The sequence below is a fragment of the Talpa occidentalis genome, unplaced genomic scaffold (assembly GCF_014898055.3).
Source record: "Talpa occidentalis isolate TD23 unplaced genomic scaffold, MPIMG_talOcc4v2.1 talOcc4.10, whole genome shotgun sequence".
NCBI lineage: Eukaryota > Metazoa > Chordata > Mammalia > Eulipotyphla > Talpidae > Talpa > Talpa occidentalis.
Window position 1 is genome coordinate 17,850,906 of NW_023600993.1, and position 26,939 is coordinate 17,877,844.

Here is a 26,939-nt window from a genome sequence, read left to right on the forward strand (position 1 = left end):
TGGCCTCCTCTCCCCCAGTGTACCTCACGTATGAAAGAAAGGGGGCTCTTCTGAGGTGGAAGATGGTGGTGTGTGGATTGCCCCGATGAAATATTTACATCGGGCCCATTTCTCAGCCACCCGCACTTGAGTCATAGCCCCTCCCCTTTTCCTCTTACCCACCTTTTAACAGTTTCCCTTGGATTTTAGTCATTTGTTGTTGGCCCCACTCTGGGGTGAGAGGCTGAGGATCCTGAGTAGGCATTGGCGGGGTGTGTGGGGGTGGGGGGCCGTGTGTGTGTGTGTGTGTGTGTGTGTGTGTGTGTGTGTGTGTGTGTGTCTCAAGAACTTTGTACCTAGCATAACAATGAACACAGACTGAGGTCTAATTGGGTATTTTAAGAGTTGGTTTATTGTAGGGTGGTAAAACACACTAGGATTTCTTTCATACTCTGTACCCAGCTGCCCCAGCTACCAGAGCCACTGAGATTTTCCTCTGCTTCCTTTTGTCTGGCAGTTCCCCTGTGTAGGTTTTGCTCAGAGCAGATGTGTCAGGGTCTCGGAGTGAAGGGTGACGCTCACATTACTGCTGAGAGTGAGGTGCTTGTTCTGCTCAACTGCAGCCTTTTGCCAGCCAGCTGCTCTGGAAGCCTCTGCTCCTTGGCTTCTGGGTGCTTTCACCTTCGCCACGCACAGACAGGTGTCCCTAGTGCTGGGGCCCCTGCAGCTGCTCTTCCAGGGCTGCTCATCGCAGCTCTCTAACAAATCTTGACTGCCCTGATTTTCTTTTTAGTGATGTCTCTTTTCTTAGTTATAAATTTTAAATTATGCTTCAGTAACATTGTGATCTTTAATGTATTTTTTATTTTGCTTACATAGGATGTGCCAGATGTGTACTAAAAAATTGTCATGGATTTTCTAATTTAATCCTCATAACTATCAGTTTGTTGATTGTAGCCGTGGCTTTACAACACTGTCTGTAACCCACAGGTATAGGGTCACACCTTCAGGTGGATGTTGCCACACCCACCACAGCACCCACAGCCCCCCACCTGAGTCCCCTGGGCCTCCCCTCCACTGGACCCTCTACCCTGCTCCTCCCTTTTTTAGTGAAGTCTTAGCTGGTACCTCCTGGCCTGAGTGCGCCTTGTTAATATGCAAGGAAACACTACAATGGGGAAATACTGACAATGCCTTTGGTTAATTAACTCAGTAGAGGTAGAGTGAGTGCTCAGAAATGCACTGGTTTTTTTAGTAGCTATTCTAAGAGTTTATTCGTTTTTACCTCATGCTTATTGGTGTTGTGTCTCTTTTGTGAGTCTTTAAACTTGTGATCTCTGGGTCTTAGAAGAAGCACAACAGAATCAAGCTGCCAGATAACCTGATTTAAAAGTCTTCCTTTTGCTCACTTGTCTTTCCTTCCATATACTTCCACCTTAATTTGCTGTAAGTTGTAAATCCATTTTAAATAGTGTCTTAAAAGAACATTAAACCTGAATTTTTCAACTTCTAGAAATATCTAGACACTAACTGAAATAACATGTATATTGTATTTTCAAATTGCATATAACAGCAAATAAACCTCTTAAGCCCTTAACTACTTAATATTTTCTGAACTAAATTCAAAAGTACATTGTTTTCTGAAATGTTAATAAGCATAGGAGATCATATATACAGCCCACACGTTCTTTGTTTAGCAAATAATGGCTTAGTAACTAAGTATTATATTACATGGTGGGGCTTGGAAAGGTGCTGGGGAGATGGGAGGCCTGTCTCCCCCGCAGGGAGCCTAGCTGGGCCGGGGAGAGACCCTGGTTTCTGCTCCACTGAAGACTGATGTAGGTGGGTTGTGTGGATGTGTGCAGAGGATGTGTGGTTTACTGGTATCTTTTTAGGATTGCTACCATGAAATACTTTGTGTTTCCCCTGAGACAGTTTTGTTGTTCTGCCTTTGCTCTAATCCAGGTTGTTAGATGTCTGAAGCCTTTTAATTAGAGGCTGCTTCATTCATGGAAGGTTTAATATGCAGCTTCCTATTTTGATGTTTTCAGTGTTTGGGGTTTTCCATTTCTCAAAAACAGTCACTCTTTTTCACTTCACTTGTGTAGGCAGCGAGAAGCTATTAGGATACCAATTGCGTAGGTTTGTAAGGGCCTCTCTGACCTGTTCTCATTTGGTCTTTCCAGTTCTATCTTCAGCTACATTCCTGCAGAAGTCCTCCGTCTCTGTCAAAAGTTACCCATTTTGGCCAGTGCCCCCCACCCCCAAAAGGGGGGTGAACCTATTTAGCTTTCTAAACTTAAGTGAGATAACATTACACATAACATTCTATATTATGTGAAACCTTCTTGGTACTTCTTAGAATGACTATCTGTGCCATGTTCCTGTTTTAACATTTTAGCTTGCGTTCTGCTAGGTGCAGTACAGTGTGCTTTAAGCTGTATGTAGTGAGCCCATAATATCAGCCTAATATTTTATGCTTCACTTCTGAGTGATCATTTGGAAATACACCTTGCAAATACACTGTTGTGCTTGGAGGAACTTGAGTTGTGTCACTTGATTAAGATGTTGCCTTTTTTTCCTTTTCTATCTTAGTTTTTATTAGAATTATGTACCAGCGTAAGTTAAAGGATCTAATACTTTTTTTTTAAATTGCTAGTTTTTCTTTTTCTTTTTTTTAAAGATTTACTTATTTATTTATACAAGCACTCGGTACAGTCAGAAGCGCGGGAGGGTGAGAGAATTCACCAGAGCCAGAGCGGGTAGCAGAGCAGGCAGAAGGACCGAAGTACACTGCTGAGGGGAGCAGCGGGTGGCAGGAGAGGTCTGCGCGCCATGTGGGACCCTCCACTGGTGGCCGGGGAGCAGCCGGGGATCGAACTGGCGCTGCAGAGGCTGCGGGCAGCTTCGCAACCCAGCGCTCAACCGCTGCGCCCGGGGGAGGCCCGGACCTAATACTTTTTTAAGGTTTATTACAAAGAAACAAATGTTCCCAGTAGCCCTTTCCAGCACTTTGCCCTCCAAAAGCCACCAGCAGGCCTTTGGACTGATACTTTACTATGTATCTCCCTGTTGGTAGGTAATAGCCAAAATAACCTGCTGTTTCCATTTTTGGCAACAGTTCTACCCTTCTTGATTCACAACAGTGAATGGTAGAGATTTGGTTATTATCGCTATTCTATATTATGTGGAAATCACTCTTAGCTCCATGGTGCCTCTGTACATAGTTCCGCACTGTCCGCCACAGTAACAGCTGTCACTGCTCGTTTCTCCCTTCCTTCCTCCCACCTCCCAGCTTATTCCTCTCTCCTGTTGCCTTTCTCCCTGCCCACACCATGCTTTCCCATACCTACTGTTCATTCAGCCTCAAATGCTTTCACAATTATTTAGAACCTCCTCAGAAGATACCCAGGTGTACTAGATATTGGATGAGTTTTTTCCCCAAGCCGTCTCTCCTGGAGCCTTCTGACGGCTCCGGCCTGGACGTCGTCGTGCGCAGTCTGGAGCCCCGCCACCGCACGAGGCTCGTCACGCTCTTTTTGTTTTGACTGAGTTTCCCTCAAATGTGGCTCCTCTACCATTTGCTCCCTTGTTTCAATGGAGTACAGCTGCCAGTGGCTTTATGAAAAAGACAAAATTTTAGACGCCTCAAAGGTCTGAAAAGATCTCTCCCCTCAACCTTGATGGAAGGTTTGGCTGTGGAACTTGTGTTGGACGTCATTTTGAAGACACATTCTCCAGGCACCAACTCACTCCCAGTGTATGTTGCGTAATGATGACCCCAGCCACCTCGCCCTCATACCTTTTCTTCCTGTGATGAGTGCTAAATTTTAAAATGAACTCTCAGCAACCTGTAAATGTGCTTTTAACTATAGTCTTGTTTCATCATGCAGTGTCTTCTGTCTCTCTAGATATTATGTTTATTTTGAAGTTTTCTTTGTAATTTCTGTTTCCTCTAATTGGCCGTCTTCTGGTTTGTTGTGAGCTTTGTCAAGTTAGAGAAGAACTTTGTTCTTTGGTTGTATGTTACTTCACTGAGGGGACCTTCGCTGTCGGTATATTGAGGTCTGCGCTGTTGATAACCCCTGAAGGAGAGTGCCTGGGGCTAAGGCCAGGCTGTGTCGTGGGAGCTGTGGACGCGAACAGGCTCTTATTGCCCGGTGTGCATAAGCTCGTGGTTATTATGGAACCTCTGCCCTCGTCCATGTTGATGTCGCAGTGCAGAGACCCTTTGTATTAACCTCTCCAGAAAACACATCTCAGTCTGGCAGGATTTCTATTGTTCTGTAACAGATCACTGAAAATGCAGCAGTGAAAACACATACTGAGTATTGATAGTTAATGTGGGTCAGGAATTAGCTGGGTCCTCTGCCCAAGGTCTCTCAAAGCTGCAATCAAGGAAGCCGGTGCCCTCTATATCCTAGGGCTCTCGGCCAAGCCCTCCTGGTTGTGACACAGAATTCAGTTCCTTGCAGCTGTAGAGCAGGTCAGCAGTTCCCAGAGGCCGCCTGCTGCGCAGGGAGTTTACATCACAGCCACTTGCTCTTTCAAGGCTAGCAAGAGAATCTCTGCCGCCAGCTAAGGCCGAGTCTTGTGTAGCTTCACTTTCTATATTAAACATACCCTGCTCTGAGCAGTGGTCTGTCCACTTTGCCCTTTTCTGTTGTTGAGAAGTCAGCCACAGCTTCTGCCCACACCTAGTGGAGATTATGCAGGATGCGACACTGGGGGGAGGGGTGCCCCTCTTAGAACTCTGCAGGCCACAGAGCTGGGAAGCTGACTGGCTGCTTCTTCAGCACACCTTCAACCAGTCCTTACTGCAGACCCTCTCCCAGGCTTACTCGTGACAGCAGAGGTGCCATAAATTCAGGAATCTTGTGCCGGGTTCTGTGGTACAGAGCTCAATTTGGGCTTTCTTCGTTGGCAGTTACGGGTTCAGTTTTCTTGGCCATGTCACTCTTTACCCACTGCTGCTTTTGCTCGCTAACTTCCAAACTTTCATCCATCTCGTCTCTTTCCTATTCTATTCTTGTAGGTTTAGGCCTTAAAAACAAAACAAACAAAACTCTCATTTGGGGGGATTTGGAGGAATAAAAGTTGGTGTATGTGTTCAATCTGACATCTGTATGCACATATTCTGGAACACTTACCCCCCCGCGGCGCCCCCCAATACTTATATTAGGTGTTTTCCTTTTAAAAGGGATAAAAAATCCTGTAAAGCCCAACGCCTCACCTTGATTGAGGCACCTGTTTGCTTCTCCTAATCAGGGCGTTTCTTGCATTTTGGCCTTTTCTATACAATTCCTTCTGAATTGACAGAGACCTTAGCAGTTAGTTCTCTAAGAGGGTATTTCATACAAAACTGGAAATTGCACTGTTAGTCCGGAACCTTCTCTGTTTGGGAGTCTGTTTTGAACTTTGATATTAAATGTTAATGAACCGTTAGTTATTTTAGGAAGCAGCTTACACTAGCATGAAGGAACGGTCACTGCATGTATTAATTTACGAGCCCAGTGGGGCTGGCCACTGGTAAAGGTCCCGTGGTTCTGCTCGGTGGTCCTAGTACTAGATTTGTTAGTCTTGGGTAGCTGTGAAATGTCGGGTGTGGATCCCCCAACTAGGCCTCTGCAGCACCTCGCTTTCTTACAGCACTGCTGCTCAGTGAGAAGGGTGTGTAGGCAGAGGACGGAGATTTGGCAATGAGCGTCAGAGTGAGAAAGAAGTCAGATCCTCCCCTCCAGGCCCAGCCCTGTATTGTGTGACTTTCTTGGTCAGTTGGGGCCAAGAAAGAAGCCAGTGACTCTCCAAGCGCAGTAAATAGCTCTCCTCAACCTCCTGACCCTGTGATTTTTCCCAGAGGTTCCGAGCTGTAGATCCTGCCATGCAGAGGGCGGGAACAGCGAGATTGAAGAGGCCTCAGCTTCACAGAGCAGCGAGCAGTGGGTGATGTTGTATCCTCAGGCCGGGGTTGACCTCCATTTCAGTGCAGGTCATTCCAGTGAGTGCTGGACCTTCCACTGCCACCGTGCGCTAGAGTGGATGGAGTGGAGTGGCGTGGACTCCTGGACCGCCCCTGGGGCCAGGCTAACATGTGAGCTGGGGAAGTAGGCGTCCGCATGTTCTGCACCTGCGTTAGCGCCTTTCCTAAAATAATCTTTGGTTTTCATGAAGTTGGTGATCCTCATCAATTTTGGAGTCGTCACTTTATTGAAATCCCCTCTGCACACTAAGTACTCTATATGATATGTTTTGTTTTCAATTAAATCATTTCCACAAATAGTTAATTTGTAAAAGGAAATTCAATACGCTCAGCATTTCACTACAATTTTTATTCCTGCTTAATTCTAGCTTCTATCCAAATGTCAAAGAGAGATGAAACAATAAAGTAGGAAAGGCGGACTGATAATGTTTAAAAGATTTTGGTGGTGAGTTCAAAGGCAGGTAATTTTATTGTACGCTCCATTGATAAGTTGGAAACAACATCACTGCAGGAGAACCTGGGCTGTGTTGGGCAGAAGTGTGACTTCCTACTCTGGGGCTTTGTACTTTGTGCTTCTGAATGTGCGTCTCAGGTCTGAACAGACTGCGACCTCATAGACCTGGAGACTTGAGTTCAAGCTTTGTTGTGCTGACACTTAGATGAATGTTATGTGTTTTATTGAGGTGTGATTTACATACCATTAAATTCACCCACTTAATTCTTTTTCTTTTATGTTTATTGGTTAGAAGAAATGGGGTATAGGCCAGAGGTTGGGGGGGTGAGAGGATTCACCAGAGACAGAGTGGGGAGCAGAACAGGCAGACTGACTGAAATACACTGCTGAGGGGAGCAGCGGGTGCGACGGGAGAGGTCTGCTGCGCCATGTGGGTCAGCTCCGTGGCCGGGGATCGAACGCAGGCCATAGTGGTGATAGTGCTGCGACTTAAGCCCTAGGCCAGGGAGGCCCATCGCTCAGTTCTTTCATGTGTTTTGAACTGTTTAGATCAGCTGAGCAGATGACCTTGGCAAACAGTGTTTAGTTGAGTATGTGTCTGTTGTTTAGTCTCTCAGGTCCATTTGCCTTATTTTCAGAATGTGTTCGCAGCCCGCTGTTGGTGTAAACTTGAGCTCCTTTAATTAACACTGGGTTGGAAGATTCGCAGCCTCTCCCCGGATCTCCTGTCTCTCAGGCCCTTGTCTGGGAGCATGGTAGAGAAAAAAGATTAGGAAAGAGCACCTGAATTGGAGAGAGGAGGGCGGAGGAACCAAGACCACAAGACAGTGGCCTTTCCCTCTGGCCATTTACGTTTTCAAGTGAAATGACAGTGGACGTTTTCATCGTCGAGCCAGGCCTGTCCTTCTGTGTGACCACGGGAGACCCTCGTGTTTGATGGCTTGCATGGGCCTACACGCTGGGTAGGGGAGACATACTTATTTCCTGTGCAGGAATGACCTGGTCAAAAACCTCCCCTCTGATCCTTAGCAACTCTGTTCTAAACCTAAAAAAAACCCTAAATAACCTAAGAAAACCGGGCTCAAATTCTTAAAGAGCTCAGGTTGAGTAAAACCCTCCCTGCCTCCATCCCCAAGCCCTGAAGTGCTGGCTTTCTCGTCTGAAACACTACTTACTCCAAGGTGACCAGTTACTTTCTCTGTTTCTAGTGGATTGGATTTCACATCTTCCATCCATTGTTTTGTTACTCAGAATTGGAAACAGTGTTATAAAATTTAAGCATTATTTTCTAAAATCCCAGTAATTTAGATGTTTAAAGGGGGAAAAAAATCCATTGCGGTTCATCTGCAGGTATAAACCACTCTTGACAATTTGGTCATATGGTCTGTCTGACAGAAATGAGGCAGTTTCGTGGAACCTGCTCTTTTCTTCCCGCGGTACATTACAGATTTTTTTGTATTGTTCGGTGTGCATACCTTCTCTCATTTAAGAGCTGCAAAGTAGACCATTTCATAGTTACCACACAGTTTAATCTGTCTGCGATTGGTAACTAAGCTTTTCCAACCTGAAATGGTTTTTTGGTCATTCTGAAGGTCCGGATACTGGAGCCGTGTGCGCATGTCCGATGGTTTCCGCAGGCTAATTTCTGAAAAGCAGAATTGGTGTCGGAGGGTCTGGTGGGTATTTGAGCATGTCACACATAATCCCAGCCTGGAAGGACAGTCGATTTACCAGCAGGGGACGAGAGTGCGCGATTCCTCATATAACTGACACAGAAGATTTCCAGTCTTACATTTTTGCCACCCTAAGAGGTAAAAGGCACCGCAGTGTTTAAATTGCCTATCTTTGTGTCTCAGCGAGATTGAGAATTTATTGGTCATAGGGTTTCCTCTTTGGAGAAATGCTTGCATACTGCATGGTTAACGTGTGGAGGAGACACACTACAGCGTATTTCAAGTCTCTTTGGATAGGAAGGTAAAAACCTCCAGTCCCATGCGTCAGCTCTCTTTCCCCGCCCTTTCATAAACGCGTTCCCTCAGGGATATTCAGTTTTTAATGCAGTCGCATCTGTCCATCTTTCCCTTTGTATGTGTGATTTGTTTTTAACCTCAGTGGTGTCTCGGTGTTATTCCCCCAGGAGAGTCCTGAGATGAGATTTCCGATAGAAAGAATGTGGTCAGTGGTGCAGGAACAGTGGTAGAGGGTAAGAAGAGCAGGAAGGAAAGGCTGAATAACGGGTGCCTTCAGCCAGCTCCCAGCGTGACAGTTGCTAAAAGGGACACTCTGGGAAGTTGGGTGAAGCCCTTGCATCCGAATTGTCCCGACCAGCAATCGGCTTTGTCTGAGGGCAGGGGGGGCGTGGAGTGGGGAACAGTGTTCCATTACTTATTGCTACTTAACAGAACACCCTAAATTAAGTGACGTGAAACAGCAACCACCATTTGTTACCACCTCTTAGTATCGGGGGGCTCACTGGCCTGGAGTCATGGGAATGCTTCCCTGTCTCACAGGTCTGGTGCCTGCGCTGGGGAGACTCAGAAAGCTGAGGACACAATCCCTGGGGCTCCCCGGGCATCTCTCAGCCTCTGTGTTCTCTCCACCTGTTCGCTCTCGTTTGTAAGCTTCAGGGTAGCTGGACTTCATGTTTTTTTCCAGAGTGCACAGAGGGACAGCTGTGCGTGAGCCAGGGGAAGCCATTCTCACTTTTTAAAAAAGAGGGACCCGGCTTGGGAAGTCACACACCACCACTTAGGTGTCACGGGTCCAACCCATATTCAGAGGGAGGGGAATTAGTCTCTACCTCTTGGAGGAGTGTCAGAAAATCTTGGATTGTGTTGTAAGATCACCACAGGGAGTTAATTTACCTGCCACTTCCTGCCTGTTGCCAAGGACAGAGCAGCTTTCAGGCACAGAGATGCGGATGGGGCCGGTTGACAGGAGTTTGCTGGAACCTGGAGGCAATGAGGGATGTGGATGAGGCACTGACAGCCTCTGCTACAGGTTGTCAAGGTAAGAATGGCTCTCCACACAGAACTGTTCGCTTATATTTTCCTTTAGTTCCTGTTAAAGATTAAGTTTTCATTTTGTTTTTTTAGCATCCATTGGGAGTATAATACTTTTATTTTAATGGCTAGCTAATTGTGCAAATAGTCAACCCAGCAGTTCTTAAACTTTTTCGTTTTCTGGACCCTGCTGATGCTCTCACACATTATTAAGGACCCCAAAGAGCTTTTGTTTACGTGACTAATAAATAATTAGGGAATTTTTTTTTTACTGTACTGAAAATTAAAGCACTTCATTCAAAAATAGCAAAAACATTAACACTTTTAGTGAAAAAATCACTTTTTTCAGAACTTGTAAGCGTGGCACCATTTTCCATATGTGCAAGTTCATTTACTGTGTGACTTAAGACGACAGCTGGATTTGGGTAGCCGCTGCTGCATTCAGTCTGTTGCCGTAGCATACAGTTGCCAGCCATGCAGTCTCCTGGAGACCGCCCAGTACAGATAGACTGAAGAGTTTAAAAGGCAAGTGATGTTTTAGATTGATGATGGTACTAGGCTCCCTAAAGGGGTCTTGGGATAACCACTGATCTAGATGCTCCCTGATAATGGAAATGCCAGCATTAGCTGAAGGCTCTTTCTACTGCAGAGCCACAGTTCTGTGCTGAAGAAGTTGTAGGGAGCTAGACTTCAGACGAGACACACCCGCTCTGGGTGTTCACTCAAAAACCAACACAATCGCCAGGGTTAAGAACCTAGCAGGGGCGTTCCAGGCTGATTGGGCAGTGCAGGAAGGTGTTCTGCAATGCCCTCCTAAGTAGGTTAACCATATAATATCCACATTGTAAGACTTTTGAAAGGACCATTAAAATATTTTAATTTAGCGTTACTAAGTTATCAAGCAATAAAATAGATCCATAGCACCACATAAGTGACTGAAATCCCTGCAGCAGGATAGTTCAGGCATCTCTCTCTGCTCTGTGGCGAGCCCTATTTCTTGTGCATTAACATGTCACTTCCCAACATTCCCCCTGGCTCCCCCTGCCTACAGTCTCAGGGTGGAGACCACAAAGGGGAGTGAATGTGGGCCATTGGGAAAACTTTAGCTGTAATAATTTCGCAGTCAAGATGTGTTCCAGAAGGCATTTAAATAGCTTTCCCCGTGATCCTACTTTTTAGAGGATCAGCACTCAATTTGTGGAGGGCACGAGTGTTATACAACTTTACCTTCTCCCCTAAAAATTCTGAAGAGCGTGTTCCACTTTCTCCCAGTTGTCGAGAGGCTTGTACAGCACAGGTATGCCAGAGAATCGGTTGTGCTCTGAACTGACCACTTGAAGAACCAGAGACTAGTGGCTGATTTGTTTCCTTAGAAAGCTTTAGGTGCTAACATAAGCATGGCGACTTGTCAAGACTCAGCTACTTTAAAGCAAATATTCTGGCTGTGAATTATTTTAGTGGGAGTAGAGGAGTAATCCTAATTACCTTGGAATTTGATTCTCCTCTGACCCTATTTTATAACTTCTCTGGGGAAATAGCAAATTAGAATTGTTTTAAGTTAGATTTGTGTAGTTTCTGCAGAAAAGAACCATTGTCTGATTCACCTTTATCCCGCATTACCCAGTGTGACCTAGTATAGGAAATATGGCTTTTGAGACACAAGGGATGCTGAGATTCCATCTGTGTTCTAACTTGTGTGTCTCCCATACACACACCCCACACCCCCGTTTTAGTCCCTTGATATGGGACTAATGTCTTATACTGGCTTCCTCTACCTTCCCCAGTGCAGGTATCTAGAAGGGAAAGCAGGATTCCTAGCTGTGTACCAAACACTCATTCACCCTTCGTAGTATTTTAGGCCTGCTCTTTCAGCATCCCCGTTGGCGTCTCTTGAGTCTCTGCTTACAAATTGCGCTGGGGGGGGGGGGGCGTGGCAGGGGGGGTGGTTACATCCTTACTTTAATGAACTCTGTGCAACTTCTGTAGACCTTTCAGCCGTGTGAAAAACTGCAAATTCCGTTGAAGGTTTATACACTTACTGCCAAATGAGGACAGCAGGTGCCGTTTCCTCATTGTTGGTATTCAGGCTTTGTTGGAAGGTCATTTACTTTAGTGGCTATGTCTCATTTTATTTTTTAAAGATTTATGCATACAAGAATGGGGGTACAGGACAGAGGTGTGGGCGGTGAGAGGATCTACCAGAGACAGAGTGGGGAACAGAACAGGCAGTTGACTGAAATACACTGCTGAGGGGAGCAGCAGGCGAGTCAGGAGAGGTCTGCCGCGCTGTGTGGGTAGTTCCCTGGCTGGTGATCGAACTCATGCTGTGGTGGCTGCAGGTAGCGTCATAGGTTGCGTCTTAATCCCTTGCGCCACCAAGGAGGCCCCAATTTTATTTTTCAGAAGATTTATTTATGCATACAAGAACTGGGGTACAGGCCAGAGGTGGGTGGGTGAGGGGATTCACCAGAGACAGTGGGGAGCAGAACAGAAAGACCAGCTGAAATACATTGCTGAGGGGAGTGGCAGGCAAGACAGGAGACGTCTGCTGTGCGATATGTGGGTCAGCTCCCTGGCTGGGGCTCAAACTTTGACCACAGTGATGATAGAGCTGAGACTTAACCGTGAGGCCACAGGGAGGCCCATGATCTCATTATTTTCCCTTCCTTTTGTAGGGCAATGTCCCCACTATCTGGACCCACTATTCAGGATAACTGCTGGATACCACCAATGTACACACTTATTTGGGCACCAGCTTTGGGGGGAGGCTTTCAGATGGGCCCTTGGTCTGGAAGTTCTTTCCATGGGCGAGTAACCTGAATTGTACATCCCAAGCATCACTGCCGCCACCTCTTTTCCCTTCCCCCCTCCTCGTACGAGGAGGCTGCTCTTCGTTTACTAAGGCCTAGAGCAGCGAATGCCCCATTTCTGTACAGGACTCACCAGGCCTTTTCACTTACCCGTTCGTCTCCTTAGAGATGTTTTCTGGTTTTTCATGTTCCTTCTGCCACTCAACTCTAGAGTACAAATGTCTGCCTTTTTATGAAGAACGATGCTGAGGACAGGAAGTTTTTCCTGTAAGTAGAGCTCTTGAGAAGGTGTAGCTGCTATTCTATGTAGAGTCTGTCTCCTGGGGGACCATTGTGGGGGTGGATTTGTTTCGGTAGACTACTGTAGACTACTGCCTCCTTACCATTCTTCCCCCCCTCTTTGAATTTCTTAGCAAAGGAAGAGTAAATTAAGAATGGATTTTGCGTAATGTATTCGTTGCTGGCAATATCCGTGCCATGCTGGATTTCTCCCTGCAAGCGTGGTCTAAGTTTTGTGAATGGTGTTGATTGTATAGTCTTACTGCAGTTACAGTGGCGAAAGCTAGATAATGCCAAGGGTAATTTATAATTTTTATTTGAGGTAATAGTGGTTTGCATCACTGTGTATGCTAAAGAGGAACAGGTTCCTATTTTCTCGGGTGTGAATCACCCCACCCCATCCTGTAGCACCCATGTATCAGGTATCAGTGGGCCCCTCCCCACTTTGTTCCTGATCCTGTGCCCCTCCACTAGCCCCAGTTCAGCCATTTCTAGCCTTTGTTTCGGCTCTGCATATTCCACATCCGCGTGAAATCATTAGGTGGTTTTCTTTCTCCCGACTTCTGCTTAGCATACTCCCCTCCAGCTCCATCCATGATGTCAAATGGCAGGAGTTCATCTGTCTTTTCTCAGTGAGCGACGACCATTCCACCATGTGTGCATAGTACCGCCTTTTCTTAGCCAGTGACCTGCCATTTGCATTAGGCGCCCATCTTAAATAGCGCTGCAGTGAACACAGCATGCGTGTTTCCTTCCAAGTGTTTTTGCATCCTTTGGACAAATGCCAAGGAGTGGTTAGTAGATCCTATGGTGTAATTTTTGCTATTTTGGGAACTCTCCACATTTTTCCATAGGATCTGGAACCGTCCTGCTTTCCCACCAGCAGTTTATGAGGATTCCTTTTTACCACACCCTCACCAACAGTTGTTGTTTCTGGGCTTTTTTTTTTTTAATGTGGGCCATTATTCTCACTGCAGTGAGGAGGCTCTCATTGTGGTTTTGATTTGCATTTCCCTGATAAGTGATGTTGAACATTTGTTCATGGGTCTGCGGGCTATTTGTGTGTCGTCTTTGGAGAAGTGTCTGTCTAGCGCCTCTGCTGGCTTCTTCTCTTTTTATTGAGTTGTGTGAGTTCTCTGTAGACCGTGGATATTGGCTCCTGTTAGATGTATGATATGCAAATATTTTCTCCCATTCAGTTGGATGTCTTTGTTTTACTGGATTGCCAGCCTCAGTGCTATTGATAGTTGGGGTCAAGAAAATATTTTGTTGTAGGGGTGCTTTATAGAATGGGGGAACCGACTTGGGATTTTTAGGTGGGAGAACTGAGCTGCTCATTCAGGTGATCCTGAGCAGCAACCCGTTGCAAACCTTCATTCATCCATTGCCAGCTTACTGCTGCCATACGAACTTACTGCATATTTACAGCATGTTTCTTTCTTTCCAACTTGTCATTTTTTTCTAGGAACAAGACTAGATAACTAAGCATTTCAGAATTATGCCTAAAATAACATCTGGATTAGGGTTTTCTATGTTTGTAAGCAAGTGTCATCTCTCCCAATAAATTTCAAAACTTAATTTGTATCTTACTTCCAGGGTGTACTTTGTAAGAAATCAATGCTATTTTTTGAAAATCGAAATGCAGCTTTGCTTTCTAACCATTGAAATAGAAGACCAGTAGCCTATAACACATGAAAGGGGGAGGACTCACAAAGAGAAACAAAGCAAAATGAAACTTAAAAGAGTTAACCTATGGTAATTTTTAAGTCAACCCAGAGAACACAAATTTCAAGAGTTATTGGTTTTATTGGTTGTTAGGATTATATGTTAAATGACATTTTATACTGTTGAAATTCTGTTTAAAACTATGCATTTAGCAGAAACAACTGGATTTTTTGCCTTGTATAATTACCAAGGTCGCATTAGTGATATGTTAAAAATGGAGCCTCTGCTCCTAATACTAGTGTAGCTAAATGAAGTCAACCCAATATAGAAATAAGGAAATACTGTCAAAATTAGAAATGATTATTTCTTAACATGTTTCCATAGTTGTATTTGGTCTAGAAGGGGAAAAAAGGCACACAAGCCTCAGACACCGCAACAATGTAGTCACATGAGTTTTTTAATCAACCATGTAAACAGTGCTCTATGTAACTGAAGCTTTGTTTATGAAACATAGATTTAGCATAATTTTTCAGGATCCTAGATTTCCGTAATGATAAATTAGCATCTGCTTTGACTACATAGGCTGCATTAGCCCCTGCGTCTAACAGAGTCAACCTGTCGTTTAAGCCAGGGAACTGAGTTTCCTTTCTAGCTATCAGAGTGTTAGAGGGCATCTTCTACATTTCATTTGCATGGGAAAACTGTTTAAGTGAATGATATTTCAGCATGAATAGCTAGATCTTGTAGGTAACTTGCTGCAGCTTCTGCAGCCTCCCGACCCCTCAGGCTTCATGGAAGTGAAGAGCCATAGGACCTTGCTGGAGATTTGGTTTAAGGGAATGCTATGGCTGGTTTGATGATGTCGTCAGACCACCACTGAAACTGGCTCCATATCAGCAATAAGGCTGTTTTGCGCTCTTGTTCACTGGAGTAGCACTTACAATTTTCTGTCTTGCCTGTCTCACTTAGCTTCTTTAATATTGTGTCTGAGGGACTGTGACAGCCCAAGGGTGGGGTGGGGATGGTCCACCTGTCTTCTAAACCAGTAGATTTTTAACGAGAGAATTTGGGGAAGAAAAAATAACATTAGAAAATGTTACATGAATTTATTCAATAACAGCTTTAAAGTGAGTGTCACGTTTTCATTCAGTTCCCGAAGTCCCCTGGTTGAGAATTAATCCCTGTTACTAAAAAAGTCTTTTAGGGCTCCTATTTTTGCTTTAGGATTTCACTATATTTGCTATTTTACTTAGAAGCTCATACCCAAGCAAAAGCTGAGCACAGCTATCTTTTGGTTTCTAGTCAGTATCACAGGTGACAATCTGTAAAGCTTATTCTCAACTGATTGTCCTACTTTCAGTACCAGTGACACCCACATGCTAATCACCTGCTTAAAGATCACCAGGGGAGATTTTTAAATAGAATCTTCCTGTCCCCCTCCCCTCATATTGTAATACACTAAAGATTTCTGCCACGCAAACCCAGACCTAAAGTTCCATATTGTCCATAAAAGTTGCAAAGGAACCAAGATGAGTTTACAGAGGCACACTGTAATCCGTCTTTGTTCTTTTAAACCTTCTTCTGTATTAAAGAACCAGCCAGAATTGGGTCCATTGGCATGGACCGACTAAACTTTTTCTGGGTCTCTGAGTATCACCAAGCTACGAAGTAGACAGTATGGTTACTGATTACTGTTTCTCTTCTTGGCCCCTCTTAAGAGGGGTTTGGATATCATGAAATGAACATATGTGTACTCATCTTTTTATCTGTAACCTCTATTCTATTTGTCTTCATCTACTCAACCATTTTCAGTTTACTACAGTCTGGCAAAAGGGTGTCACACTCTGTAAGCCACTATAGGCGTTCTACCCAGTACATACGCAGGGTGCAAATGTGTAGGCAGGTAAGCATACTTCAGATGAATGAATTAATTTACCCAAGTTTTATGCGTTTCTTGAGGTTCTTACTCATACTTTATGGACATGATCTTTCCCTTCCTTGATACACTGTAAAAATTGGAATCGTGCCATCATCTAAGTCCTCTTTTGCTATCTTACTCCACAGTGCTGGTCCCAAAGGTGATAACATCTATGAATGGAGATCAACCATTCTAGGGCCTCCAGGATCTGTATATGAGGGTGGTGTATTCTTCCTTGATATCACTTTTACACCAGAATATCCCTTCAAACCTCCAAAGGTAAGAAACTCAGTACTAATTGATGCTAAAATTGAGACTTAATATTATCATATACATAAGCATAACAGGAAACCTGCTTGTCATCTTAATTGAATGTACATAAAACACTTCTTTGGGCTGACTAAATGGTAGGATTTTAAGTGCCATCAAAAGCAGCAGCCTAGAATTTTCCAGCCAGGTAAAAGTTTCTAAACAGTTAAATGGGGTCAGAATACCCATGCACTAATAAAGCAACAGGAAAATCATAATCTCCTACCAAAGCCTTCGATTTTGCTTTGTTATCCAAATCCTTACCTCCAAGACTTGTTTTCTCATCTATGATACCCATCTCGTAATACGCAACAATCTGATTCTCATTCACGCCGGCAGAAAGTAAAAACCTCTTGGAGATGAGGTAGCTTGCCAGATACAAGAACGATTGCCACAGCAAGAAATGATTGAAAGTCTGTCAGTAAAGTAGTTCACCAAAATTAGGACACTCAAGTTACCCATACTATAGCTTGTGTTGTCTATTGCTGTGTTCCACTGCTGGTGGCTCACCTGTGGGGACACTGTTAAGAGTGAATTCTGTGATTTAGGTAGATAGGAAGCTACAAAGGCTAGAAAAAAGCAGAAACAAATTAAGAATTTCTTTTACAGGTTTTTGAGTGTGTGATCACTGTTTGCTAAAAACATTTTAAGTGTCTTTATGTACCTACTACATTGGACCTCACTTTATCTGAGCTTGAATTTGATTGTAATTTTATGTACCCTTGTAGTACTGTCAGCTACCACCAGAGGTCAGCAAACATATAGCTATTCTAAGTTGGAAATGTTAAGGAAATCAAACTGCTAATTCAGGAAATATTAAAAGTTTTTGTTGATGGATATTTTAGTGAAGTTGGCAGTCCCTGAGTATCAATGAACACTTTCTATTAGTATCAATCTATTTGTCAGCATTATACTTTAGGGCCACTCACCTGAAGGGCAATTTAGTAAAAAGCTTCTTTGTTGCTATTTAAAATTATACATTTTGTTATTTTAGGTTACATTTCGCACAAGAATCTACCACTGTAATATTAACAGTCAAGGAGTTATTTGTTTGGACATACTGAAAGACAATTGGAGTCCAGCACTAACCATTTCTAAAGTCCTCCTTTCTATCTGCTCACTTCTTACAGACTGCAATCCTGGTAAGGTTAATTTACTTTGTTTTACTCTTCCTCACCTGGTAATCAAAATACTTGGTTACCGGACGCATTAAGTTTGTTAAGATACAGATTTTTCTAAATTTTCATTCATTCTGCCTCTCCCTTTTCACATATGTTCTTATTCATACAATTCTTAAAACCACATACTAAATGTTCAATTTTTTTGCTAAATACTTAGCGATTGTCACATGTGACGGGGGACTTCATTTCATTAAAATTTCCTTAATTGGAGTTCTGGGTTTTGACCCAGGAGCACACGGTATACGAGTAAGTGGTACCACACTGCAAGCACCCTTGGGACTGCACAGTTACTCAGTGTCACAACAGGTACCCTTGAGCAAAAAAGGTCATAGGAACAAAGCAGGATGCTCACTGCAGTCCAGTGCTTTGAACAGTCTAGTTTCAGTTTAAGATACCCTAAGATGTAAGACCAAAAAACCCTCCGATTGGGTGGTATTGTTGGGAGAGCAATGGAATGAACTAGGAGATAAAAGTCAGATTTGCCTGCGCAGGAAAAGTGCCCAACGTGGTAGACTGGTGTTTCAAAGAAAGATTTGATCACAAATACCTTGTGGTACATTTCTTCAGAAGCTGTCTGTACTTTCTCCGAAGTAATCTACATTCTTTTCTTCCAGCCGACCCCTTGGTGGGAAGTATTGCCACTCAGTATATGACCAACAGAGCAGAACATGACAGAATGGCCAGACAGTGGACCAAGAGATATGCTACATAAGTTGGGTTTTCACAATTCTTACATTGTCTGTCACAGAGAGCGCTGCTTGTGATTTTCAAGGGGTGGGGGAGGGTGGGAGTTGGTAAAGAGTAGGGTATTTCTATAACAGATATTATTCAGTCTTATTTCTTAAGATTTTGTTGTAACTTAAGGTATCTTGCTACAGTAGACAGGTATTTCGTTTGTGCAGGTTACACACATGGCCATTTATTTGGTTCTCTAATGACCGCATTATTTTGTTTAAACAATTTGGAATTTGTTTTTTCCTTCTTAGACAGGAACATTGGTATTTAAGTTTTTAAAAGACTGTCATCTCATATATATATATATATAAAATGGACACATGGCTTTAAGACACCCTATAGGAAATGAATAGTTGTGTATTTTATTTTATATGCCAATCTGCTTTGTCGTGGAAAGATTATAGAGGTTTGAATCAGGACTTGTGGAAACCTGTAGTAAAATACCTTAAGCTGTTAACTGTCAGATGTGGAATAGGAGTTACTCAGTGGGTTGGTTATATGTTGTGGACTACTTAAGTCTACATTTGTTACTGTGCTAATAAACAATATTAAAACAACCACCCAACACTGCTGTGTTTATTACTTTGTAGTTTTCAGATTCTTCTAACTTGACCTTTGAACCTAGAAGTAATGCAACACTTAGATTTTTAAGGTCTATCTAACCTGCAAATGCTGTGGGATAAGTGCATGAGAAACGGGTTCTTTCATGGACAAAATTAGTGCAGCCACATTTGAGGGCAATATAGGAGTAGCCAGGTGCATGTATAATATACTCTTAAGTGATCAGTTCAGTTACTTTTAACTACTGTAGAGAAACGCACACACATAGTCACTAAACATTTTAAAAGAATATGGCAACTCTAATATAGTTTTAAGTTACACATAATAGAAAAAAGTTAAAAATAGTAAAAATACCAGGGGAAAAGGGTATAGAAAATGAACACTTACTATCTGGGAGAGAAGGCAGGCAATGACAGAACCATTTCTGAGTTAACAATTATGAGGCGATTGATAAGTTTTGCTTCTTTTACATGCAGCAGCAGCTTGTGGCTTGAATGCACCAACCTAAAAAGGACTCCATTTAAGATGTTATAATTTATTAGATGCTTTAGAATTTCCTTACTGAATAGCTTATGCTGTATTTTACATTTAAATAAAAGTTAACTGCTTTCTCAGTCGAAATGACTACTGTCAACTTGCTAAAATTAGCCCCATTACTCAGACCTTGCCAAAAATCCTGTAGTACAAACACAGGTTATTTAAATTGAAGACTACCTGTAATGCATTATGTTTACGCTACATTTTATTTTGCTTTACGACTGAAGAAGGTATATAGTATTCCTTGTGGAAAATGGAAGCTTAACGTTCCCTAGGTGCTCCGCAGCTCACTAAAGAAAAAACAACTAGAATGTATTTACATTACTCCAAATCATGCTAAACATTTGTCCTATTTAGCAAAATCTCCACAAATTAGCTAATGTAGTAGTGCCCAAAATGCTGTTTATGGTATGCAAAAAAATTGTTTTTAAAATAAAAGTCGAGTTTCAGCTAAGAATTTTGCGTAGCTTCTGAACCAGGGTGAGGGAGGGGAAACTACTCAGTAGCTACATTTGCATACTACCAAAATTTATTTTACTGTTTTGAGAAAACCAACAAATAACAAAATAATTTCAAGTCAAGTTTCAGAGAATGAGAATGGTGGATTACCTCATTTCATGGGACACAATAAACTTAGCACAAATAATTTAGTAACAAGTGCACTGAATGACCTATTTTAAATATGTTCAGGCGTTCAAAGGCTATCCCTATTCAGCAAACAATTGTGGCGATATTCACTCTTAGTTCTCAGAGCTAGAGTTCCCTTTGTTTTTCCTCCCAGGTAAAGGAAAGCTCGATTTGCTCTGAGGCTGGGAAAGTTTGCTGGCTAATAAAGTGAATGGTTCAATCAGAGTCTTCCGATCTGTAACCGTTACCTCCCACAGTCGCACTTTCTCACTTTTTGCCCACTGCTGTGCCACTTCAGCGTCCACTTGTCTCTGCTCTGAGAGGTCAATTTTGTTTCCTAATACAACAATTGCTACCTGAAAGAAAAATAAAATGGTCATACTTTGCCAACATCGCTTCCTAGGCAAAATTGGAGAAAAGAAAAATTACCCATTTAACAGATGGCTTCGTCAAAACTGATTCTCAGATGTGACCTCAATTACACAATAACCTCCCTTAATTTTATTTTTTTAAATGCATGTTCTGGGCCTCCCCGGTGGCGCAGCGGTTGAGCGCTGGGTTGCGAAGCTGCCCGCAGCCTCTGCAGCGCCGGTTCGATCCCCGGCTGCTCCCCGGCCACGGGAGGAGGTCCCACATGGCGCGCAGACCTCTCCTGCCGCCCGCTGCTCCCCTCAGCAGTGTACTTCGGTCCTTCTGCCTGCTCTGCTCCCCGCTCTGGCTCTGGTGAATTCTCTCACCCTCCCGCGCCTCTGACTGTACCCAGTGCTTGGATAAATAAATAAATACATCTAAAAAAAAAATAAATAAATAAATAAATAAATAAATGCATGTTCTCCACAGGTTGCTATGAAATATTTTAAATTAACAGGTGAAGTTACTCAGATATAAGCAGAAGGTAAACTTGGGGAAACTGAAAGATACATGAATGGTTTACATGAAAATGTAAAAGATACATGAAATGTATCTGCATTTAAGTTTATTTTAGTTATACCTACAATTCTGGATTTGTAGTACGTATTTTAAAATATGTAAGACAGCTCCTGAAGCTCTGAGTCCTGCATCCTTAAAACCTAAGTTCCGTAAGAGGAGAAATTTCTTTTTTCTAGTCACATTATTCCCAATGAAGAAAAATGCCGGATCTAAATAACAGTAACATTTTACAACTCAATTACAAGACAGTCTTTCACGTAAACATCAAAGCTTACTACACGCCAGGCACTGTTTCAAGAAAGGACCAGATCACAGGTAACAGTCACAAGGCAAAGACTAGGAAGAGAAGGGGGAAGAGAACATCCAGATTTTCCCATAGTGACTGTAAAGACAACAATAAAGCAGGATGGTGGGAAAGCTGAGGAAAAACAGCAAGAATTGTCAGCGAAGGTATCTCTGAGAAGCAGCTTTGAACTAGGGGCCTCTGAGCCAATGCTGTGTTGCTGCCTTTAAGTCGAGCTCCCTATCCTCCAGTTAAGGGATATGTTCTTGCTTGGAAGAAGGAGCAGGTCCCAGGGCTCCAGTTTCTTGGCAAATCTCATATTCTGTTTCTTAGCAGGAACTATCCCTCTCAGCCTTCTTGACTCAGATTTTCATCTTCATGTACATTCCCTAGTCTGACTTCATCTTCCTTTCCTCCCAGTTGCAGAAACTGCTCCACTCTGACCCTAGAGTTCAACAAAATCTCTTTCACATGCCCCCCCCTTTCCTTTGAAACCCCACAATTGAAGACCAGTGCTAATAGTCTCAACTACCTGCTCCCCCACCCCCATCTTGTTGCTGCTTATTAGACCCAGTTCTTAGTCACCTGCACACTACTTTTATCTTAATCCTAGTGATTTTGGTAGCCAGGTGGATGATCCTTTCAGTAACTGGGTCTTGGCTCCCTGACATCTCTGATGACTCTCATCCTCCTCACCTCAGCTGTTCACCCCCATGAACACATCCCAGCCCTGGCAATTTTACTTGCTCCCCTCCATGATTTTCAATTCCAGGAATCCAATTCTTAGCTCCACCTTCCTAGTACACAAATACCCTAGCTGCAACAATTTTAACCACCACAAAGATTTATAATCCTAGCTCTATAGCAGGTCCTCAAATAATTTTTTGTTACAACATCAATGAAAAATAATCCCGACTGATACTGAAAGAAATGTTTCAAAAACCCTCTTTCATTATTGGGTTGTTGGAAAAGTCAAGGAGTATTTTTTCCTATGTTTTTCAAGCAAGAATGCATCATGACTTTACCAAAACTCCTACATATACATATATGTATATATATGTGTATGTGTGTGTGTGTGTGTGTATATATATATATATATGGTCAGTTCGTGTCAATTTCCAACAATCTATTGACAATGTTAGGTGAGCTCTAGCTGTACTACTATTACCATTGTCCTTCAACCCCACTCATAGATATAGTTCCTTATCCACTTTAGATTCTTCTATATACAACCTTGCTGCGTGTCACATACCATACATAGTATTCACTTGGCAAAACCCCTACCTTACAACTGAGTTACAGTAAACTCAGTTGTACCTATACTACTTTTCTAAATTGAGTGGAAAAAACCACTCTGCTGGCTGTCCCAATTAACCGCTCAAGTGTAGCGGTGGTTTCCAGCAAAGTATTTCCCCCATTCACTCTAACAAAGCAACATCTGCCTTGGCCCTCTTCTCCATCATCTTCCTTCCCCCACCTTATCCTCAACTGAGGTCCATACGTATTCAGTAAGAAAGCACAATCACTTAGAAGAGAACCACATGCCCCCACCACCACACTAAAACCTACTCCCTACTTTTTGAAGTGCTGCCCATTATTTGCCTCTGGGACATCTTTATTTCTTGGCTTTCCTGATACCTAACTGGCCACTATTTCAGGTATCTTCCCAACTCTCCAACTGGTAAATGGTAAAGTGCTTCAGGGCAATAGCATTTCAGCTAAACTTGCTTCTCACCTTGTCCCCCAGTGTCAATACAGCAGCCAAAATGATCATTTCAAAACAAGTGTCTCAATCTCATATTAAGAAAAAACAAACTATTAAAATACCATTTTCGCCCACAAGATCCACAAAATCCAAACACACTGTTGTCAAGACTTGAGAAAAAGACATTTTTATACCATTACTGTTAAAGGTAATCTGGCTACATATCTGACCCCACTTCTGCTGACCGACAGCAGATACCTTCTAATATACAAGATAATAAATGCATAATTTTTTTACTGAGTAAGAGTGATGCATCTACACCCATACAACAAATATGCACCAGTTACGGGGGGCGGGGGGGGGGAAGCAGTTCTATTACATGAAACAACGAATTATAGAATAGTATGTATGCTACCTATGGTGTAAAAAAGGGAGTAATTATATTCCTATTTACCTTTATAAAGTTTGAAGGATGCCTCAAAAAAAGGTAAATGGTAAAACATAAAAAAAGCATGCTTACAGGCCTCCCTGGTAGCACAGGGTTAAAGTCTCAGTGCTATCAAGCTCTCACCAGCCACTGCAGCATGAATTTGATCCCTGGCCAGGTTGCTGATCCACATGGTGCAGCAGACCTCTCCCGTCACACTGCTGAGGGGAGCAGCAGGCGAATTTCAGTAGATCCATCTGTTCTGCTCCCCATTCTGTCTCTGGTGAATCTTTACATCCCCCGCACCTCTGTTTGTGTGTGCATAAATAAAATCTTCTTAAAAAATTTAAAAGCATGCTTGAAGCACAAGAACACACATGGTGCTTAAGGACAGGAGTGGGAACTAGAGTTCACTAGTTTTCTATATATCATTTTTATTTCTGAACCATGTTCAAACATTACTATTTAATTAAAAAATATAATAAATGCAACATAAGGTCCTATCATACCTTTGCTCATAAACAGTGGCTTCACTGTAAACTATTGCTCTCATCTCCTACCAAACTCCTAACCCCATTCTTTGCCTTCAGTGCTATTCCTAACTATGACAAGGAAACTCCCAGGCCAGACCCTCCGCCTGGCATCCTCCTCCTCCAGACTTCTGCGTGGACCCCTCCCTCACTTCCTTCAAATCTGCTAAAAGTCACTTATCAGGAAGACCTTCTAGACGACCCAACAGAAAACAGTACCCCCTATTCCCGCTCTGCTTCACTTTTTTACATAGCATCATTCTTCATGTGTATTTTTGTTAGTTGTCTCTCACCCTTTTAATCCCAAAACAGAAACTGTATGGGACCAGGGACTCTGGTTGTTCGTCTAGTGTATTCCCTGCATCTTGAACAATGTTAGGCGCATATTAGTATTTGCTCAGTATTTACTGACTGAGTATGCTGCTTAAATAACCATATGAAAAAGATACTATTATTACCCTCATTCTACAGATAAGGAAGCCAAGATTAAAATATGAAGTCTTGAGTGTTCACTTACCAACTCTTTCAACTTCTGAGAGGCAGGGAAGAGAATCCAGAGGATACTTAAGAAAGTACCTAACACAATTTACAGAATCAATGCAATCAATCGATTTCCCTAAATTCGATCCCCAGGCAGGGAACTAACCCACATATGGTGCAACAGACCTCTCCTGTATTGCCTTCTGGTCCCCTTACGAGGGTATTTCAGTAAATCTGCCTGTTCTGCTCCCCACTCTGTCTTTGGTGAATCCTCTCACTCCTGCACCTCTGGCCTATACCCCAGTTCTACTTAAAAATAAAAAAAAAATTTAATTAAAAAAAAAAAAAAAAGAACTGAGGGTCCAGAAATAAACCCACATATTTATGGACAATTGATCAACAGCAAAAGAGTAAAGAAAATACACTGGAGGGGCCTCCCTGGTGGCACAAGGGGTTACGCATCAGCACTATGAAGCTATCTGCAGCTACTGCAGCATCCGCTAGGGAGCTGCCCCAGATGGTGCAGCAGACCTTTCCTGTCTCGCCTGCTGCTCCCCTCAGCAGTGTATTTCAGTAGATCTGCCTGTTCTGCTCCCCACTCTGTCTGGTGAATCCTCTCACCTCCCCGTACCTCTGGCCTCACCCCAGTTCTAGTATGCATAAATAAATAAATCTTCAAAAAAAAAGAATATACACTGGAATAAGAAAAGCCTGTTTAGTAAACGGTGCTAGGAAGATTGGACTGCCACATGCAAAAAGAATTAAAACAGATCTCTTACCATACATGACAATTTAAAATGGAATAAAAACTTGAATTTAACACTGAAACCATAAAAATACATAGATGAGAACACAGACAAAACTCTCCATGACTTAAGCTTCAGACGAATCCTCAGCAGCACGGAAAACGAAGGAGATGGGACTACATCAAATGAAAAGGCTTCTGTACAACAAGAGAGATAATAAGTCAAAGAGACACCCTACAAATGGGAGATATCTGCACAGCACACATCTGACAAGGGACTGAAATTGAAGATTTACAAACAGCTCATACAACTCAATGAAAACAAAACAACCCAATCAAAAAATAGGCAGAAGAGCTAAACAGGCATGTCTCCAAAGAAGACATACAGATGACCAACAGGCATATGAAAAAAATGTTCATTATCACCATTTATCATCAGGGAAATGCAAATTAAAATCACAATAAGATAGGGGCCTCCCTGGTAGTGCAGGGGTTAAAATCTCCGTGCTATCAATCTATTGCCAGCAACTGTGGCAATGCGTTCGATTCATGGCTAGGGAACTAACTCACACAGCACAGACCTCTCCTGTCTGACCCACTGCTCCCCTCTGCTGTGTATTTCAATAGAGCCACCTGTTCTGCCCCCCACTCTGTCTCTGGTGAATCCTATCACCCCACCCCCACACCCTTGGCCTATACCCCAGTTGTTGTATGCATAAATAAATCTTTAAAGCAAAACTACAGTGAGATAACACCTTACACCACTAAGAATAGCCTATTTTGAAGAAAACAATAACAGGGCCTCCCCAGTGGCGCAGCAGGTTGAGCGCAGCACTGTGAGGCTGTCCGCAGCCTCTGCAGCATGGGTTTGATTCCCGGCCGGCCAGGGAGAGTCCCATATGGCATGGCAGACCTCTCCTGTCGCACCTGCTGCTTCCCTCAGCAGTGCTTTCTGTCTGCCTGTTCTGTTTTCCACTCTGTCTCTGGTGAATCCTCTCAACTGCTCGCACCTCTGGCCTGTATCCCAGCTATTGTATAAATAAAAAATAAATCTTAAAAAAAAAACCAACAACACAAAAATAAGTGCTGGCAAGGGTGTGGAGAAAAAAGAACCCTCATACACTGTTGGTTGGAATGCAGATTGGTCCAGCCCCTATAGAAAGCATTGTAGAGGTCCCTCAAAAGACTAAAAATGGATCTGCCAAGAAACATGGCAATTCCATTCCTAACTAGAGAACATAAAAACACTACTTCAAAGGGAAACCTGCACTTCTGTTTATGACAGCACTGTGTACAATAGTGAGGCTATGGAGACAACCTAAATGTCCAAGAACACAAGTGTATTAAGAAAATGTGGTATACACACACAATAGAATACTACTCGGAGATCAAAGAAGGTAAACTCATGCCATTTGTAGCAATATGGATGAAGCTGCTGGAAGGGATTATGCTAAGTGAAATACGCCAGAAGGAGAAAGATAAATACCAGACAGTGTCACTTATAATGTGGAATACAGAGAAATCAAAGGGCCAGGCAAAAACACTTTAAAACCAACCCCTGAAAGCTGACCATAATCTGAGGCATCCAGGAAGGGAGGGGGAGAGAGAGAAGGTTGATATGGGAGGAAGGAGGGAGAGCACAATGGACTATGGTAAACTCTGGGTGCTTTGGTGGTGGAAGCTAGAGTGACCATACCTGACCTGAGAAAACCTATTGTGTCAAAACATAAACAAGGGTGTAAAACAATGGTATATACTTCATTAATAAATAATACATAAAGTAACAGTATTTACCTGTAGAT

The 26,939-nt window shown here is 42.9% G+C and overlaps 2 protein-coding genes across 13 annotated transcripts in view; one reads left to right on the top strand and one right to left on the bottom strand.

Moving 5' to 3' along the window:
- Positions 1-18,895, top strand: part of LOC119257280 (ubiquitin-conjugating enzyme E2 E1) — a 59,079-nt gene extending 40,184 nt beyond the window's left edge. Inside the window, exons 4-6 of the mRNA XM_037525103.2 lie at positions 16,234-16,366; positions 17,391-17,538; positions 18,192-18,895. Of these exons, the coding sequence (XP_037381000.1) occupies positions 16,234-16,366; positions 17,391-17,538; positions 18,192-18,289 (379 nt within the window). The 3' untranslated portion in view covers positions 18,290-18,895. The remainder of the gene's footprint in view (positions 1-16,233; positions 16,367-17,390; positions 17,539-18,191) is intronic.
- The window catches only part of NKIRAS1 (NFKB inhibitor interacting Ras like 1), a 62,347-nt gene continuing 38,664 nt past the window's right edge, over positions 3,257-26,939 (bottom strand). For 5 of the 12 annotated variants that reach the window (XM_037525115.2, XM_037525146.2, XM_037525121.2 and 2 more), the window contains one exon: positions 19,394-20,393. In XM_037525115.2, the coding sequence (XP_037381012.2) occupies positions 20,151-20,393 (243 nt within the window). In that variant the 3' untranslated portion in view covers positions 19,394-20,150. The other 7 variants (XR_008550841.1, XM_054692616.1, XR_008550821.1 and 4 more) reach the window with 7 other exon arrangements.